The sequence below is a fragment of the Calliphora vicina genome, chromosome 5 (assembly GCF_958450345.1).
Source record: "Calliphora vicina chromosome 5, idCalVici1.1, whole genome shotgun sequence".
NCBI lineage: Eukaryota > Metazoa > Arthropoda > Insecta > Diptera > Calliphoridae > Calliphora > Calliphora vicina.
The window spans coordinates 77,504,807-77,523,104 of record NC_088784.1 but is presented as its reverse complement, the minus strand read 5'-3'; the positions used below and the strand labels follow the sequence as shown (position 1 = coordinate 77,523,104).

At 31.6% G+C, this 18,298-nt stretch overlaps 3 protein-coding genes and 1 long non-coding RNA gene across 5 annotated transcripts; all 4 read right to left on the bottom strand.

Moving 5' to 3' along the window:
• Window positions 1-345: 345 nt before the first annotated feature.
• LOC135960323 (cytidine deaminase-like) lies at window positions 346-2,027 on the bottom strand. Its single transcript, XM_065511589.1, has 3 exons — window positions 1,796-2,027; window positions 1,526-1,718; window positions 346-1,000 (listed from the first exon to the last, which is right to left on the bottom strand). Exons 1-3 carry the CDS (start codon window positions 1,860-1,862, stop codon window positions 787-789), a joined length of 474 nt encoding a protein of 157 aa, XP_065367661.1. The 5' UTR covers window positions 1,863-2,027; the 3' UTR covers window positions 346-786.
• Window positions 2,028-2,689: 662 nt separating this feature from the next.
• Window positions 2,690-4,332, bottom strand: LOC135961898 (uncharacterized). The gene is made up of 3 exons (XM_065513537.1): window positions 4,297-4,332; window positions 3,449-4,237; window positions 2,690-3,253 (listed from the first exon to the last, which is right to left on the bottom strand). The coding sequence occupies exons 2-3, from the start codon at window positions 3,466-3,468 to the stop codon at window positions 2,848-2,850; spliced, it is 426 nt and encodes a 141-aa protein (XP_065369609.1). The 5' UTR covers window positions 3,469-4,237; window positions 4,297-4,332; the 3' UTR covers window positions 2,690-2,847.
• Window positions 4,333-6,824: 2,492 nt separating this feature from the next.
• Window positions 6,825-13,070, bottom strand: LOC135960917 (uncharacterized). 2 transcript variants are annotated; one of them, XR_010576592.1, is made up of 5 exons: window positions 13,035-13,070; window positions 12,123-12,975; window positions 7,603-7,707; window positions 7,209-7,540; window positions 6,825-7,125 (listed from the first exon to the last, which is right to left on the bottom strand). It is a non-coding gene; the product is annotated as an uncharacterized LOC135960917 (long non-coding RNA). The 2 variants fall into 2 exon arrangements; XR_010576591.1 differs by having other exon boundaries at window positions 6,825-7,540.
• A 3,010-nt stretch (window positions 13,071-16,080) lies between these two features.
• Window positions 16,081-17,150, bottom strand: LOC135961397 (fibrinogen-like protein 1). The gene is made up of 4 exons (XM_065512896.1): window positions 17,142-17,150; window positions 16,977-17,080; window positions 16,375-16,920; window positions 16,081-16,301 (listed from the first exon to the last, which is right to left on the bottom strand). Exons 1-4 carry the CDS (start codon window positions 17,148-17,150, stop codon window positions 16,157-16,159), a joined length of 804 nt encoding a protein of 267 aa, XP_065368968.1. The 3' UTR covers window positions 16,081-16,156.
• Between the last annotated feature and the right edge of the window lie 1,148 nt (window positions 17,151-18,298).

Here is an 18,298-nt window from a genome sequence, read left to right as displayed (position 1 = left end):
ATAAATATTTAAAATTTTTATTTTAAAGTATAATTTGGTGATGGATGTATAAGATTCGGCACAGCTCAGTATAGCTCTGCTACTTGTTTTATACAATTTTACCTCAATTTTTTCGCTCGTTCTTTTCGGCGCACAAAATAATCAGAGCATTTAATCGACGAGCTGCTTTTCTGCATTAACTTTGGCTCTGCGCTCAAAATAATCAGAGCATTTAATTTTACGAGCTGCTTTTCTGATAAGTATTCGGTGCTCTTCGAAAGAGTTGTTTGACTTCTTTTGCTTTACCAATATCTGTTAGAATTTTTTTTTAGATTGATATTTCATGAAAATACACAAAGAATAATATTTGGTTTATAATAATTTTATTATTCTACACAATAGTTACACTTTAAAAAAAATAAAACGTTTTTAAATTAAACACTTTTACATTCAAACAATTATTATTCTTCAATTGTTAGTACTAGAATAACATAAATTTGTCTAAAAAAAAAATATTTAAACTGTGACTCGTAAACATAAAATAACTTAAATAAGCTTAAATTTGTTTTTGATAATTTTAACTAATTGTTTGTTTGCTAAACGACAAAATTTAAGTTCTTTAAGGTATTGTTTAATAACGACTTTCAGTTTTCACATAATTCTGCAATAAATACAATAATATCAATAAAATGTTTTTAGAAAAATTTTAATAAAATGTTCCACATAAAATTTATATATGTATGTAAATAAATACACGTTTATCATTGTCTATTGGTGTATTTTGTTTGTTGTTTTGATATTAGAATTTTACTGTGTTAGAGTAAAATTTTTTGGTAACAATTCCAATATTGTGGTGCATAAAACACGAAAGGGTGGACTCAAAGGTCGGGTGGCATAAAGGGCAAAATCTTTTTTGGCAGCAAATTCAGCTAAAAACTGGCGACATACGCCACATGGTGTGGTAAAGGCACCCTCTTGTTGAGCAACGACAGCACAGGCGACAAAATCACGTTTGCCTTCGCTGGAATTAGGGAGAGAAAAAAACAGATTAATATAATTTGTTTTGTGGCATACATATGTAGGTTAGCTTATAAGTAATAGAGGCTATGAAATGCTCTGGAATTTTATTCTACAGTGTAGCTGATAGAAAAATGTTGAAATGAATATAGAGTCAGTGACAATACAATTGAATAGTTTTCAAATATTTAACTAATAGATCAAAAGCTAATTTTGTACGGAATCCGTTGAATTTTACTTTACTATATTTGCATAGAAAATCTAGTCAATTTGAAATAATCTTTGGCTTTGAAAATTGAAAAGATAGAATATAGTTTCTATTGTATTGTTACTCACTGTAAATGTAAGAAGTTTATCACATTTCTTGCGAAAATATGTTTTTTTGTGAAAAGTTTTGAAGCGGTGTCAGTTGCATTTGGAGTATTTACAAAAATTAATAACTATAATGTGGGTAGTCCCCTTCTAATCAGGTTACTTAAAGTACAAATTGGAGTTTTTCCACAATTTCTTTAATTTCTTCATTATTTACCTTATTGCCTTTGCAGCAGCTGTTCGCTCGGCACATATACCAGCCGTATACGCTCCATTTTCTATGTTGCACCCTGTATAAATACTGCCATCAGCCGTGCGTAAAGCAGCACCTACGGCAAAATTACTATAAGGACAGTAGGCATTCTTGCGAGCCTCTACAGCAGCCATAATAAGTTCCTGGATAGAAGCATCTTTAAATAAAACAATTCAATTAGAAATTAAACACATGGGAAATTGCTTTTATCAAGTAAATATCAATATTGCTTACCTAAATTTTCAAACTCTTTAACATTGGATTCTTCCCTGGTACCATTTATATAATATTCAGAAGACATTTTTCTTAATTTCTATTAAATTTAACAAATAGTATATATGTTTTTTTATAGTTAACAATTAATAAATAATAAAAACTAGTGAGAAGTTTAACTTCGTGTATGACTTATTGGAATTTAATTACAGAAACTACTATTTCATTGTTTTGACGCATTTGACGTCTACACTTTTTATAAACACAGACATATGTTTTGCATTGTTGTTGTTGTTTTCTTAAACGTCATTTTAAGAGTTGTTTTAGTACAGTGTTAGTCATTTAGCGATTTTTCCAGCAAATCTAGCGATTTTGTAAACAATGTAGCGGGGAAATGTTTTGAATATTCACAGTTTAGTTTTCTTATAAGAAAAATCCAATTTGTGCTTAAAGATAGATTAAATTATGAATAAAAAACCATCATAATAATATATTTAAACAATATCCTTTAATCAAGGAACTTTAAAATACATTATTATTTTAATAATAGATCATAATGAAGAGGTAAATATGTGAAATATATAAATTGATACCATAAAATGTTCCTTAACACATTGACTGCCAAGGCACTTTCAGCAAATAAGATGCTGGGGGCCACAGGATTTTCTTTGGAATTTTTTATGGGATACTGAGTTAGAAAAAATACTCAGTACAAGTTCTGAAAGTGATGAAGAATGTGAAGATTACAGTTTTGATGAGAAACTTCCAGACAACATCGAAAAAATTCTTAAAATCTAGCACTATTGTCTGACATGGCTAGAGAGAATAAAAGTCGTGTCGGACATATGTGTCCGACGTGGCGTAAACCGCATAGTGCAGTGTCACACATATGTGTCCGACGTGGTAGTCAATGTGTTAAGGTATTATTTACGTTTTCATTCAATCCCACGAAATTTATTAAATATTTAATGAAACCACAAACTAAAAAATATCTTAAAACCTGCAATCCGTTGAATTCTACCAAGTGTTTTGGATATATTTAGATACCTGGCACACTTTGGAAAACATTCTGTTTAATACTCATTTAAATCGTATACATCGTTATATACTTCATCTTCAATGCTAATTTTTGGAATATTACGTCTAGCATTATCGTAATTCTTTGTTTTCACCAAAATATCCTCAGGTTTTAAAGACGCTAAACGATACAGTTTTTCAAGGCGCGCTAAGAATACATTTGATTTATTACCAACGGCTGCTTCAACATCTTTCCAATCACGATAAATCTTTTTCGAGCCATCCGCATGTTGTTGAACTAGTCTCCAATTTTCATTAAAACAATAAAGATCGGAAGATTCCGGTGAAAAATTTGGCTCTTCGACAAGGCTTTCTTTGTTAGCCTGGGTGGTGGTTATTGTACTCTGGGTGGACGTTATCGTAATAGCAGATTGATCCAATTTAATTTCAAAATTATTCATTCTAGAATTAAAAGAATTAATAATAGATAAATAAACATTCTCATGCGATTAAAATTGAAAATAGAAAATAGTTTGCTAGTTCTTCAATTATATTGCAGATAATATCATGCAATTTTCACACATGAAAATGGTGGGTATATAAGATTCAGCATAACCCTATTACTTGTTCCTTTTCAAATCGATGACTGATTATTACCTTTTTTCCAATGATTCCATATTTTGTTGCACTAAATCAATTCCATCTATGACTTTATTCAATTTGGCAAACAAATGTTTATAAATTTCCAACTCATCAGAGTTCTATTAATTAATTAGGAAATGTATGAAATGTAGAAAACGTATTAATTATGTATATAAAATATTTAAGATAATTATATTTAACTTACATCATTTTCATCTAGAGATTTTACAATAATTATTAAGGAATTATAGAATAGAAATATAGTTAAACACTTTTTAAAATTAAAATTCATGTTAAATAAACAATGAGATCGTTCAAATGCTGTGTATTCTTTAAATTTGTAATTATTGATTATTTCTTTAAGAAAATCCATACATTGTTGCAGTGCCCTTTAGCAAAATCCACTTGACATTACGCCTATGGGGATTAAAGAAAAATTTTGCGTGGGTGGTACTATCCCAGTTGGCCAGCAGTTCTGACTGCCTTGATCGTGGCCGTACCCTATTATGAGGAAAATTTTTGGCTTAATTCTAATGTTAGTATTTTTTTTGTTTTGGTTTGATGTTAGTTTCTATCTACAGATATTTATTGGCTCAGTGGCCTATTTGATAAGGGTTCCACCAGGAGAGTATGCGAGTGGTCAGCTCGCAGTGGAAACACCAACCTGGGAATGGTCTAAAAGTCATGTGGTGGAGTTAAGCCACAACCTTTCCCAAACTCAAATACCTGAAAAAAAAGAAGAAAAGAAACAAATTAGTAAAGATAATCCAATTAGGTTGAAACGATACAGTTTTACCAGCATTCCTGAAAAGAAAAGAAAATTTAATAACTATTAATTATAATATATTTTAATAAATACTTACCCTCAGCTTATGTTCTTTCTGTCTGCTTCTTTGTTGTCATTAATTAATGTTTTGTATCAAGTTCTCACATGTAATGAATTCGCCGCAAACATCTGTAGTAGTAAAAAGGGTTACCAGATGTGATATAATGAAAGTACTCAGACACAGTGTGAGAGAAATGTGTAGGTAGAATTTTATGAATGAATATAAATGTTGATAGTTCGTTAAATTCGAATAAGGCTATTCAATGTTTATAAACAAATTGTGGGAAAATTAGAAAAGGATGGTTGGGTAAGCGATGTGAGAATACGATGAATATATGATTTAAAGGAGCATAAATATAATAGGCCCAATTGGAATATAAATTCTTGGAACATATAGGGTATAAATATAAGTTTTTGCTCGGCCATCTTAAAGAGATAGAAGATAACCAACAGTCCCTGTGTATACCTACAATTTTTTTTAATAAATTAAATATTTGAAAAAAAAAGAATAGAAATTTAAATTAAACAATAAGAAAAAAGGAAAACATCTAAATAGTGAATTTCAAATAAACTGTGAATTGAAAATAAACTTGCCAAATAAGTAAAGGTAAGATAAATTGTCTTAGCCTATTTGATAGATGAGTGCTGATTAATTTTATTACTTATAGCAGGTTAGATTCTGCAACAGGAAATTGAAGAAATCCCTGCACTATTCAACCAGACAATTAAAACTCTTAGTCCCCCATAACTGGAGCAGGGCCAGAATAAAAAGGGGACTACAACATTTTTTTTGGGAGAAGTTACAAAACGCAACAACAGCACAACAAATTCTAATTATATGAGGTATTACATCACCAAAGGAAAACCCATTATAAACAGGGAAGTGATTAGAGTTAAGAAAACAATATTAATCTATCTCAGATCATTTTTAAATACATTTTAAAAATCCCGATTAACGTCGTTAGTTTAAGTTTGTTAGTTTTAGTGTTTTTTGTTTGTTGTTATAATTAGTCATTAGGCACCCTAGCTCTTCGATGAATACCTGACTTTTTTTTTATTCCATAAAATTTAGTTATTATCCCAGTTTTAGTGTTCTCATCAAATCCGGTAGAAAAATTTTAAATCAGGCATAAATAAGCCAGAAAGAAAATCGTTTAAGTGAGCTCTCTTAGGCTGATATTAGGTTAGGTAAAAGTAAATCCCCTAACAAATTGCTGGGGCATAAGTTGATGAGGAAACTAATATATAAAGGGATTTGTTTTGTTGTGATTTTTGAAAATTTAATTGTTCTAGTTTCGGTATTTGTTGAGGCAGGAATTAATTAGTTTAAGAATTATTGTTAAGCATTTGTTTTGTTATATAAATATATATTAAAGTTCGATTTATAGTTATTTTTTTTAATAGAGTTAATAATATTAGTTCACCTTTTATTCGTTAAGCAAATCGATATAATAAAAGAAACATGTTATGATTAAGTTATTCACTTAAAATGCAGGAATAATCTTAGTTAGCAGAGTGGTTTATTAAAGGTAAGTGGTGTGGTTTGAGGAAAAAAAAAGGGATCCCCGTAAATATGAAGGTATGGGAGATTATGGAAGGGAAAGGGCAAAATGGAGTAAACATCTAACTCCACTTCATAGGTGTTCCATTTGATGTTAATATTTAGACAGAATGATTGATAATTTATTGTGACAGTTCTTTGGGCCATAACGAAGGGAGGTTCTCGCACCGTGAGTAAGATACATGCGTGTGAGCTGGTCGGCAACTAATTCGTTATGGTGCCTTTTCGGGACTCGTAACAGTATGGCGCCCAATTTAAAGCAAAATGTTTATGTAGAAAGAATAGTGTGTAGTGACATCAAAACACATAGCAATAGACCAATAGTTTTGAAATGACAATAGCCAGTGAAATATTACCAAAAATCTCGATAGAAAATTATCTCAATCATTTAAGTAGCCATTTTGGTGAAATGTAAAATCCAAAAGTTTGTTGTACTTGAATGATGAGATTAGTTTCTACGGTATATAGGTAATTGACTAATTTTCAGAGTGGTAAATAAAGTTCATAATAGTTGCAGATTAAAGTCAACTTTATTCGTACAAATTACCACTAAATGTTTTTTTTTAACAAAAGTTATTTTTTTTGTTTTAGTTTGTCATCACAATGAACTGAATCTGATAGCTCCTCAGGATAAATATCCTGAAGTAGAAGTATCAGAATAATTTCATTGTGATCCTTTGAAAGTCTATTCATTAAGACTTGTCAATGTACAAACTTTAACGTTCATAGTTTATTTTTAGTAATTTTGATTGGGAACACCTAAGAGAAGAGCATATAAATTATATATACACACCACTGCCAACAATAACCACTCACAATTTAAAATTCTGAAAGAAAAAGAAAATATTGAATTTTGTAGAAATTTATGAAATATAATTTATTCTCCAAATAATTGGAAATTATTATTATATAGGATTAGGTATACAATTTTTTTATTATAACGTATAGTTTATTTTGTTTAAAGTTTTTTTTTTTTGTTTAAAATCGTTAGAAAATTATTTTTTAAATTATTGCTTTTGCAAAATTGTTTGAATTTTGTTTGTTAGTTTTTCGTATACATACATATCGTTATTTTTTAAAATCCTATACAATATTTGTTTATATTTTTTAGCGTTAGTGAATAGTCTAGTAAATTTTGTGTATGATTAGATGTTAAAGGTATGAATGTTAATACTAGAAATCAAACTAGAAAATACAATAGGCAAAGTGAAATAGAAGCAAGTACATCAATCGCAATACAAAAAAATAGAAAACGAAATAGAAATCCAGATTTTGATTTGAATAGATCCACAATCCATACAGAACCTAAACAAAGAAGAACGTACAGAATGAATATATCAGGTAATCCAAATTCCAATGGGAGCAATGTTGTGTCCCAGATTACTGACCTTTCTGGGACGATAATAGCAGGAGCCCCGGGGGAAGCAGTAGTGTCAAATCCGGTAGTTAGTTGTGAAGGCAATGATGAGGGGTTAGCACCAGGTGTCAGAAACTTGGTGGTAGATGAAGCCATGATGGTACAAAGATCTCTAGAAGATAAAGTCCGCAAAATGGTGCAGGACGAGATGGTAGATATTAAAAAGAACATCGGTGATTTAGCCAAGGCTGTAGAGAATCTGTCCCGTGTGGTTGCCTCAAATCAAACGGGAAGTACTCCCAATAATTTTCCCAACAACAACAACCGCATTCGCAATGTAGGAAATGTTCATAATGTTGATGCCTACAATAACAATAGTAATTTGAATGCAAACTTCAATGCAGAAAACACAAATATGTACATACCTGATCGTTATTCAACTCGTACACCCAATCTTCCTGGTTTTAATTTCCAATTCCCTGCTAATCATCCTGCAAATTGTCCGTCGAGAAAGGAGAATAATGCTGGACCTGGAAATCAAGAGATATTTGATTTTAGACAAATTAGGATTGATAAATTAGGTATTGTTTTTGATAACAAATCTATCACTATTGATGATTTTATATTTAGATTGGAACATTTGAGGGCACATTATAATATCCCCGAGAGAGAAGTTGTTCGAGATTTTCATTTACTAGTTTCAGATTCGGTAAAGGATTGGTATTGGTCTTTCATAGGAATGCATGGTATGACAGAATGGCCAGTTCTTCGCTTAGCCTTGTTATCACAATATCAAAAACCAAGGTCTAATTTTGAAGTTATGAGAGATTTAGTCGAAAGAAAACAGGAAAATTCTGAATCGATCGATGATTATTTTCATGTGATGAATAAGCTGAGGTCAAAATTGACACAGCCTATACCAGAATATGATATGATCAAAATTTTTAAAAGAAACCTTAATCTAAATGTTGCAAGAATAGTTTACCCTATATCAGTTTCTTCAGTAGAGCAGTTACGCATTGAGTGCAACGAAGCGGAAAGAAATTTCCCTAGAAAAGAATTTAGAAATCCTATGCCAACTACACGAATGTCTAGGCAAGTAAATGAAATATATTATGATGATGCCGAAGATAATGATGTCATAACTCGTCCTGAAATAATTGACGTAGATGCATTGCAATTTGGACAACAACAACAACAAAAGCAACCAGTAATTTGCTGGAATTGTAAAGTTTCTGGTCATGTATTTATGGAATGTCCAGTTGAGCAACGAGCTCTATTTTGTTATAAATGCGGAAAACCTAATGTTACAACGCCAAAATGCCCATTTTGTCAGCAAAAAAACATGAAGAGCGGCGTGGGAACATCAGGGGACCTTCGTCACAGGGAGAACCCTGCAGCACAAAGAACCTAAATGAATACAAACTAGAAGGCAACATAGTAGCACAGAATATAATTAATGCGAATGATAGTAAATATATACCTCAAAAACGACATTATCTCCCTTTAGAAATTAGACAACAAAATTATGACAGAGTTAGGGCTAGAATTTTTGGACCGAAAATGGTTTCTGAACGAATATTGAAACTTCGCCGGAAATTTAAGGAGCGTAAACGAACCAGGAGATTTGTAGTAGATTCTGTAAAACGGGCAAATAGAAATATGAATGATCCCAGAGTTTTTGTAGAAGTAAGCATAGAAGGTGCATTGCGAAAAGGATTGATAGATTCAGGGGCCTCAGTTAGTATTTTAGGAAAAGGTTGTCGAGAGTTTGTAGAGGAAAATAACATTCAAGTATACCCTTTGTTGACCAATGTGAAAACTGCCAGCGGTCAACAACATAGTATAATAGGAAAAGTAAAAATATTCATAATGTACAAAGAGCAACAACACGAAATGTTATTGTATCTTTGTCCAGAATTGGAACAAAGCTTGTACTTAGGAATAGATTTTTGGAGAGCATTTGGATTGGCTCCTGAGATTGTAGGAATAGATGAGCTAGATATTAGTAAATTACAAAAAGATTTTAGTGATTCTAGTATGGAATATAGGATGAAACCACATGATCTGACAGCTGAACAGCAAGAGAAGTTAGATAAAGTAGTAAATCTTTTTAATACTTTTGAGGAAAAGGGACTGGGACTGACATCAATGGAAGAGCATAGTATAAAATTAGTGGATGATGCTGTTCCAGTTAAGGATCGCTACTATCCAATATCTCCAGCTGTCCAAGAGATCACGTATGCTGAAATCGATAATATGTTAAAACTTAATGTTATTGAATTGAGCGATAGTCCGTGGAGTAATAGAACGACAGTAGTGAGAAAGCCCGGAAAGAATCGTTTATGTTTAGACGCTAGAAAGTTAAATAAACTCACAATAAAGGATGCCTACCCATTACAAAATATAGATGGAATTCTGAGTAGGATAGATGAAACCTATTTTATAAGCAGCGTGGATCTCAAGTATGCCTTCTGGCAAATTAAACTCGATGAGCAAAGTAAACAATATACAGCCTTTACCGTAGCTGGCCGTCCATTATATCAATTCAGAGTAATGCCATTCGGTTTATGTAATGCTGCTCAGCGACTTTGCAGGTTAATGGACAAGGTGATACCCCAAAGTTTAAAGGACAACGTATTCATATATTTAGATGATCTTTTGGTTATATCGAGTACGTTTGAGGAACATTTGAGATTATTATATGAAGTTGCGAAGTGTCTCAAAGAAGCGAATCTCACTATTGGGCTAAATAAATCTCAATTTTGTTTTCAAGAACTGAAGTATCTAGGTTTCATTGTAGGTGGCGGTATGTTAAGAACTGACCCAGGAAAGGTAGAAGCGATCAGAAACATAAAATTACCCAAGACCACAAGAGAGGTCAGAAGTTTTCTAGGTACCGCTGGGTGGTATAGGCGTTTTATACGCGACTTTGCTACTATTTCAGCCCCTTTGACTGACACATTAAGAAAATCAAAAAAATTTGTTATGACTCCAGAGGCGGCAGATGCTTTTGAAAAACTAAAAAGAGCTTTGACTTCAGCTCCGGTTCTAAGGCATCCAAACTTTTCAAAAAGATTTTTCGTCCAATGCGACGCATCTGATTATGGTGTAGGTGCTGTATTATTTCAGCTAAACGAAAAAGAGGAAGAGCATCCAATTGCGTTTTACTCTCAGAAGCTGAATTCTTGTCAAAAGAATTACAGCGTTACAGAGAAAGAGTGTTTGGCCGCAGTGTTAGCTATTCGAAAATTCAGACCATACGTGGAAATGATGCCATTTACTGTCATAACAGATCACGCCAGCTTAAAATGGCTTATGACATTAAAAGACCTAAGTGGACGATTGGCAAGATGGTCTTTACAATTACAGGCTTATGACTTCGATATAAAACACCGAAAGGGATCGGATAACGTTGTAGCTGACATGTTGTCTAGGGCACCGCGTGAAATGGTAGTTAATGAGATAAGTAAGGATGAAATGCTAGATTTTGAGACTACGGAATTCGAAAGTGAAGCATACCAAAATCTTATTACTGAAATTACAGAGAATAAGGAAAAATTGCCTGATCTCAAGGTCATTGATGGCATGGTTTTCAAGAGAACTAAATACAATCAGGAACTTGGTGATGAATACCAATGGAAATTGTGGATTCCGGAGAACATAACAATACCTATTGTAGAAAAAGCTCATGCACCAAATAACGTAGCTCATGGAGGTATCGCGAAAACTTTAGAAAGAGTGAAAAGGTATTTCTACTGGCCAAAGATGACTAGTCAGATAAAAACTTATGTTTCAAAATGTCAAATTTGTAAGGAAACTAAGCCTTCAAATCGCAATTTAATGCCAGGAATTGGTGAGGAAGTTGTAACAGAAAGACCATTCCAAAAACTTTACATAGATTTTCTCGGAAAGTATCCTAGGTCGAAAAATGGAAATTGTTTTATATTTATTGTAGTAGATCATTTTTCAAAATTTATTTTTTTAAAAGCTATGAAAGAAGCAACCACAAGTAACGTTATACAGTTTCTGGTAACCGAGATTTTTCATAAATTCGGAGTTCCAGAAGTTATCCATAGTGATAATGGGGCCCAGTTTGTAGCAAAATCATTTAAAAATATGATAGAAACATATAAAATTAATCATATAAGAACAGCCTTTTATTCACCTCAATCTAATGCCTCAGAAAGGGTGAATCAATCCGTATTGGCAGCAATTAGGCAATATCTTGATGATGATCATAGAGATTGGGATCTATATTTATCCGAAATTGAATGTGCCTTAAGAACATCCATTCATTCTGCTACTGGCGTGTCCCCATTCTTTTCGCTATTTGGATTTCACATGTTCTCGAGTGGTGCGGACTACAAATTAGCACGAAAACTTTCGTCACTGAACGATCATGAAATTATGAATTTTGATAGGAATGAAAAACTTGAAATTATCCGAGAAAACATTAAGAAAAACATGCATGAAGCCTATGAGAAATCTGCTAGAAGATATAACCAAAGAGCTAGAATTGTAAAATTCCTACCAGGCCAAGAAGTTTATAGACGGAACACTGTATTGAGTGACTTTAAGAAAAATATAAATGCTAAGTTTTGCAAAAAGTTTATAAAATGCCGAATATTAAAACCTGTTGGTAATAATATGTATGAATTGGAATCTATGAGTGGAAAACCGATAGGGGTATTTCACGTAAAAGATATTAAAGTTTAAATGTGCAATAATATAGTTTTAGAAGCTGTGATAAAATCTGTGATAAACAACGTGCAATAATAGGACTTAGGAAACAATTTATTTCGATTATTTATACAATTCTTTTTTTTTATAAGTGTTTTCGTTTCGTCCTAATAAATGTAACAATGTGTCCAAATTTTTATATATAGTTTCTAAAATTATGTTTCACGTTCATGTATGTATGTTCATATGTATATTTACTTACCATAGAGTTGAGAACTTCGTGCAATAAAGACCAGTATTAATTTGTTTGGGCTTCAAGAAAGGCACAATGCAATTGAAATCTATAAATGGAAAAACAAAACACCAAGTAACTTCATGATTGTAAATTTTATAACCTCAAAGACTTCCCTAAAACAAATAGAATCTGTTGTTCAGCATATACCTATTGAAAGTAAACCATAATTATTATTAAAACCAGCCAATCAATACCGAATCTGAAAATAAAATAATGAAAATAACAATCAATTAGTATGTCTACAGCGAACATTAGATTTATTTGTATGAAAATTTATAAATGTAGGCCCGGCTGATGAGACTCAGGGTGTGGGAGTTCCCCACGTTGACTGAGCATTTCGTATGGCACTTGCACACCGTTCTTATCTACGTTGGCTTGCTAAGCCCGGAGTTTTGTTGCAGTGCCCTTTAGCAAAATCCACTTGACATTACGCCTATGGGGATTAAAGAAAAATTTTGCGTGGGTGGTACTATCCCAGTTGGCCAGCAGTTCTGACTGCCTTGATCGTGGCCGTACCCTATTATGAGGAAAATTTTTGGCTTAATTCTAATGTTAGTATTTTTTTTGTTTTGGTTTGATGTTAGTTTCTATCTACAGATATTTATTGGCTCAGTGGCCTATTTGATAAGGGTTCCACCAGGAGAGTATGCGAGTGGTCAGCTCGCAGTGGAAACACCAACCTGGGAATGGTCTAAAAGTCATGTGGTGGAGTTAAGCCACAACCTTTCCCAAACTCAAATACCTGAAAAAAAAGAAGAAAAGAAACAAATTAGTAAAGATAATCCAATTAGGTTGAAACGATACAGTTTTACCAGCATTCCTGAAAAGAAAAGAAAATTTAATAACTATTAATTATAATATATTTTAATAAATACTTACCCTCAGCTTATGTTCTTTCTGTCTGCTTCTTTGTTGTCATTAATTAATGTTTTGTATCAAGTTCTCACATGTAATGAATTCGCCGCAAACATCTGTAGTAGTAAAAAGGGTTACCAGATGTGATATAATGAAAGTACTCAGACACAGTGTGAGAGAAATGTGTAGGTAGAATTTTATGAATGAATATAAATGTTGATAGTTCGTTAAATTCGAATAAGGCTATTCAATGTTTATAAACAAATTGTGGGAAAATTAGAAAAGGATGGTTGGGTAAGCGATGTGAGAATACGATGAATATATGATTTAAAGGAGCATAAATATAATAGGCCCAATTGGAATATAAATTCTTGGAACATATAGGGTATAAATATAAGTTTTTGCTCGGCCATCTTAAAGAGATAGAAGATAACCAACAGTCCCTGTGTATACCTACAATTTTTTTTAATAAATTAAATATTTGAAAAAAAAAGAATAGAAATTTAAATTAAACAATAAGAAAAAAGGAAAACATCTAAATAGTGAATTTCAAATAAACTGTGAATTGAAAATAAACTTGCCAAATAAGTAAAGGTAAGATAAATTGTCTTAGCCTATTTGATAGATGAGTGCTGATTAATTTTATTACTTATAGCAGGTTAGATTCTGCAACAGGAAATTGAAGAAATCCCTGCACTATTCAACCAGACAATTAAAACTCTTAGTCCCCCATAACTGGAGCAGGGCCAGAATAAAAAGGGGACTACAACATTTTTTTTGGGAGAAGTTACAAAACGCAACAACAGCACAACAAATTCTAATTATATGAGGTATTACATCACCAAAGGAAAACCCATTATAAACAGGGAAGTGATTAGAGTTAAGAAAACAATATTAATCTATCTCAGATCATTTTTAAATACATTTTAAAAATCCCGATTAACGTCGTTAGTTTAAGTTTGTTAGTTTTAGTGTTTTTTGTTTGTTGTTATAATTAGTCATTAGGCACCCTAGCTCTTCGATGAATACCTGACTTTTTTTTTATTCCATAAAATTTAGTTATTATCCCAGTTTTAGTGTTCTCATCAAATCCGGTAGAAAAATTTTAAATCAGGCATAAATAAGCCAGAAAGAAAATCGTTTAAGTGAGCTCTCTTAGGCTGATATTAGGTTAGGTAAAAGTAAATCCCCTAACAAATTGCTGGGGCATAAGTTGATGAGGAAACTAATATATAAAGGGATTTGTTTTGTTGTGATTTTTGAAAATTTAATTGTTCTAGTTTCGGTATTTGTTGAGGCAGGAATTAATTAGTTTAAGAATTATTGTTAAGCATTTGTTTTGTTATATAAATATATATTAAAGTTCGATTTATAGTTATTTTTTTTAATAGAGTTAATAATATTAGTTCACCTTTTATTCGTTAAGCAAATCGATATAATAAAAGAAACATGTTATGATTAAGTTATTCACTTAAAATGCAGGAATAATCTTAGTTAGCAGAGTGGTTTATTAAAGGTAAGTGGTGTGGTTTGAGGAAAAAAAAAGGGATCCCCGTAAATATGAAGGTATGGGAGATTATGGAAGGGAAAGGGCAAAATGGAGTAAACATCTAACTCCACTTCATAGGTGTTCCATTTGATGTTAATATTTAGACAGAATGATTGATAATTTATTGTGACAGTTCTTTGGGCCATAACGAAGGGAGGTTCTCGCACCGTGAGTAAGATACATGCGTGTGAGCTGGTCGGCAACTAATTCGTTATGGTGCCTTTTCGGGACTCGTAACAACATTTAATTGTTTACCAAATAACATTAACTGATAACGATTGCGGACTTTCCTAAAAATGTTGAAGATTCGCTTAATGGTTGGTACACAGAAACATTTCAATGAAATATATTCGGCAACGGCGAATCTTACATACCCTTCTCTATAATAGAAAAGAAAACAATATTGCTAAAAAATACATATATTTTTATATTCGCTTTTTAGGATATTTGCTCAGAAGCGGAGCTTTGAATAAATTTATTTACTAAAGCTTAATTCAGAATTATAAATCCATTCCGTGGATTTTTTTATTCATGATTTGGCTGTATATATTCTGGGTCCTTATGAAATTCTAAGACGATCTAGATATGTTCGATCGTCTGTCTGTTGAAAACAAGATAGGGCCCAAACGAAAGGCTGAAACTTTCCAAATATACTGTCTGTTCGTAAGGATTATTTGGTATTGAAAATGGGCAATATAGGTCCTGGATTTCACCTAGACCCATAATTGACCCTCCATATAACTTTGATAGTGGGTATTAGTGAATGGTATGAAAAGCTAATAATCGATTTTCGACTTTTCGATCAACCATTTTCATTTCGATTTTTACAGTCGATTAATCGAACCCAATAATTGATTTTTTAATAATCGAACTGCATTTGTGAGAACTAATGCATATGACCCATATACGCTATAATTACGGATTAAAATCATATTTTGGAAGAGTATTATAACTCCTTTATGTTGAGGTGCTCATTTTATAAACCGTAACGCAAACATTTGACAACAATTTTATGGAAAACATTTCGTAGCTTCTTTTATAAAAATTTTTTAAGGTTGAAAAAATTTCGCATTAAAAAATGAGGTCCTCCGTGAATATTTTCCGATGTCAGCTGAAGATTAATATATTGCAAATTTTGATGAAAGCAAAAAACGTAGACAATACTAAAAATTCCGGAATTTTATTTCTATTTCGATTAATCGTTATCAAAAATCGATTTCAGCATGAAAATCGGAGTAAATAATCGATTTTCGACCATAATCGTAATCGATTTACCATTCACTAGTGGGTATACAAGATTCGCGGCAGCTGAATAAAATAAAACACTCTTACTTAAAATAGTTGATTTAAATTGAAGAATAATTGAATCATTTCATAATTTATGAAGCTATTTTTTAATTGATTTGAATTAAAGAAAACTTCAATGATTCAGTAAGGAATTAATTCTATAAATAATGAATTCTCAAAGGAATGAAGTTTGAAGTTCTAAGGAATTAAGCCAATGAATTAAATCGTAATGAATTCATCAAGAGATATACAATTTTATTAAGAATTAATTCTTTACACATCAATGCTGGGCTAAGTATTAAATATTTTTTTATAATTCCACTTTGGGCCTTATCATAATCTCCACAAATTTCAAAGAATACCACTGGCCACGAAACGTTTTCCAGTGAATGCCACAAGCCACCGCACTTTTAGGATTCCTCAAATTAGCATCACTATAGCAGCCATTCAGATTACTATAAAATTTAATTTAAACAATTAAATAATTTGTTATTAACATTAACAATAATATCTCTAATTTTCACCCACCTTTCATGGCACGCCCTAAACCACCAACCACTTTGAAACTTTTCGGCACAGTTAAAATCTTGATGTTGATCATTGTCACGATCCTTGGTAGAGAATTTTGAACCATTGTGATAAGTTAGAGAATCACCCGCATTCCCAATGTATACACCCAACGATTTTAAAACATACTGCTCATTTTCACTGCCAATTTCAAATTGATCATATCGCGCATAACGCTTAGAATTGTCATAATCTTGCAGTACCACCAACAATTCATGGAGTTTATCGGTTGTTAGGCGATGTAATGTTTCTAGACCGGCAAAGAATTCATTTGATTTATTGCCAAAACCATGTTTGTAATCATTCCAATCACGATTGAAATTTTCCGCACCATCTGTACGTCTTTGAATGATCTGCCAATTGTCACCGAAACAATAATTATCAGGGCTTTCTGAATTGGAGGTTGTTGTTAGGCTATTGCATGTTATAAGATTTTCTTTCTCATTGAACTCAGAGATTGTTGATGTAGCAGGAATTTTATTAAACTTATTTTCCAATTGTTGAATTCTGGTTGAAAGAAATTTTTTTACAAAATTTTTAAATGCACTTTTGATACAACTCACCTTCTTTCTATACCCCTTAAATCTTTTAGCACCAACTCATTTCCATCTAAGATTTTATTCAGTTTTACAAATAAATGTTTAAAAATTTCTATTTCATCGGAATTCTATTTTAAAAAAAATGTTTATATAGAAATTAGTAGAATATTAATCGCATTAACTAAATACTTGCTTCATTTAAATCCAAAGATTGTATTGCATTTACAAAATTATAGAGCAAATATAAAACTAAACCGAATTTTATTTGCATCCTCATGTTTGATGTGGTAAATAGTCTGTGATCTTTTAATATGAATTTGTAAATATTGATTATACTAATAATTATGTATGCATACTATATAAAATGTAAATAAATAAGTTTGTGTGTTTGAAAAAGTACCCATTTAAAATGTATTGATAACGATTGAAGTGACCATATTTTAGCAAGAGGATTTAAAAACAAGTAAGAGAGCTATATTCAGCTGTGCCGAATCTTATATACCATTCACCAAATTAACTTCAAAATAAAAATTTTAAATATTTTGAGGTAAACAAAAATTTTTTTTTCCAAAGTTGTTTTTTTGATTTTTTGGAAAAAAAAATTTTCGAATTGTTATTTAAAATTTTTTTTTTTAAATTTTCTAATTTAAAATTTTTTTTTTAAATTTTAAAAAAATTAGTTTTTAAAATTTTTTTTTAGTGAAAAAAAAATCGGGTTAAAAGAAATTGACCCATTGTAGCTCCAACTACTATTGTCTTATATACGTCGTTGCAAAGATCTTTGAAATATCTATCATTAGATATCCATATTGTCTATATTAATGACTTAGTAATCCAGATATAGGTCAAAAATCGAGATTGTCCAGGTTTTTTCCTCATATCTCAGCTATTTGTGGAACGATTTTGGTGATTTTAAATAGGAAAATTCTCGAAAGCATGTCTGACAGAATTATTAAAAATTTGGATCCCGAAGATATCTGCGGTCTTCAGAAAATTGTTTTCAGAAGACAGACAGACGGACATGGCTTAATCGACTCTCACGAAGGTGAAGGGTATAATAATATGAGCAGAGATTAGTTAAACAGTTTATAAACTCAGCCGAGAAATTTAGAATATATAAAAAGTTAGCTCCTTTATCAATTTGGATTTAACGGTCTGTAATGGCTGCTTGCAACATTCATTATGTTTATCAACATTTGTATTGGTAGAATCTTCTATTTATCAACAATGTTGATAACACAATGTTATTAACATTGTTTATAAGTATGACAACATTAACTATGAAGCATCTTTAAAAGCTCTAGATGATCATTGTGGAAATAGAACATTCGAGATTTGTACGCTAT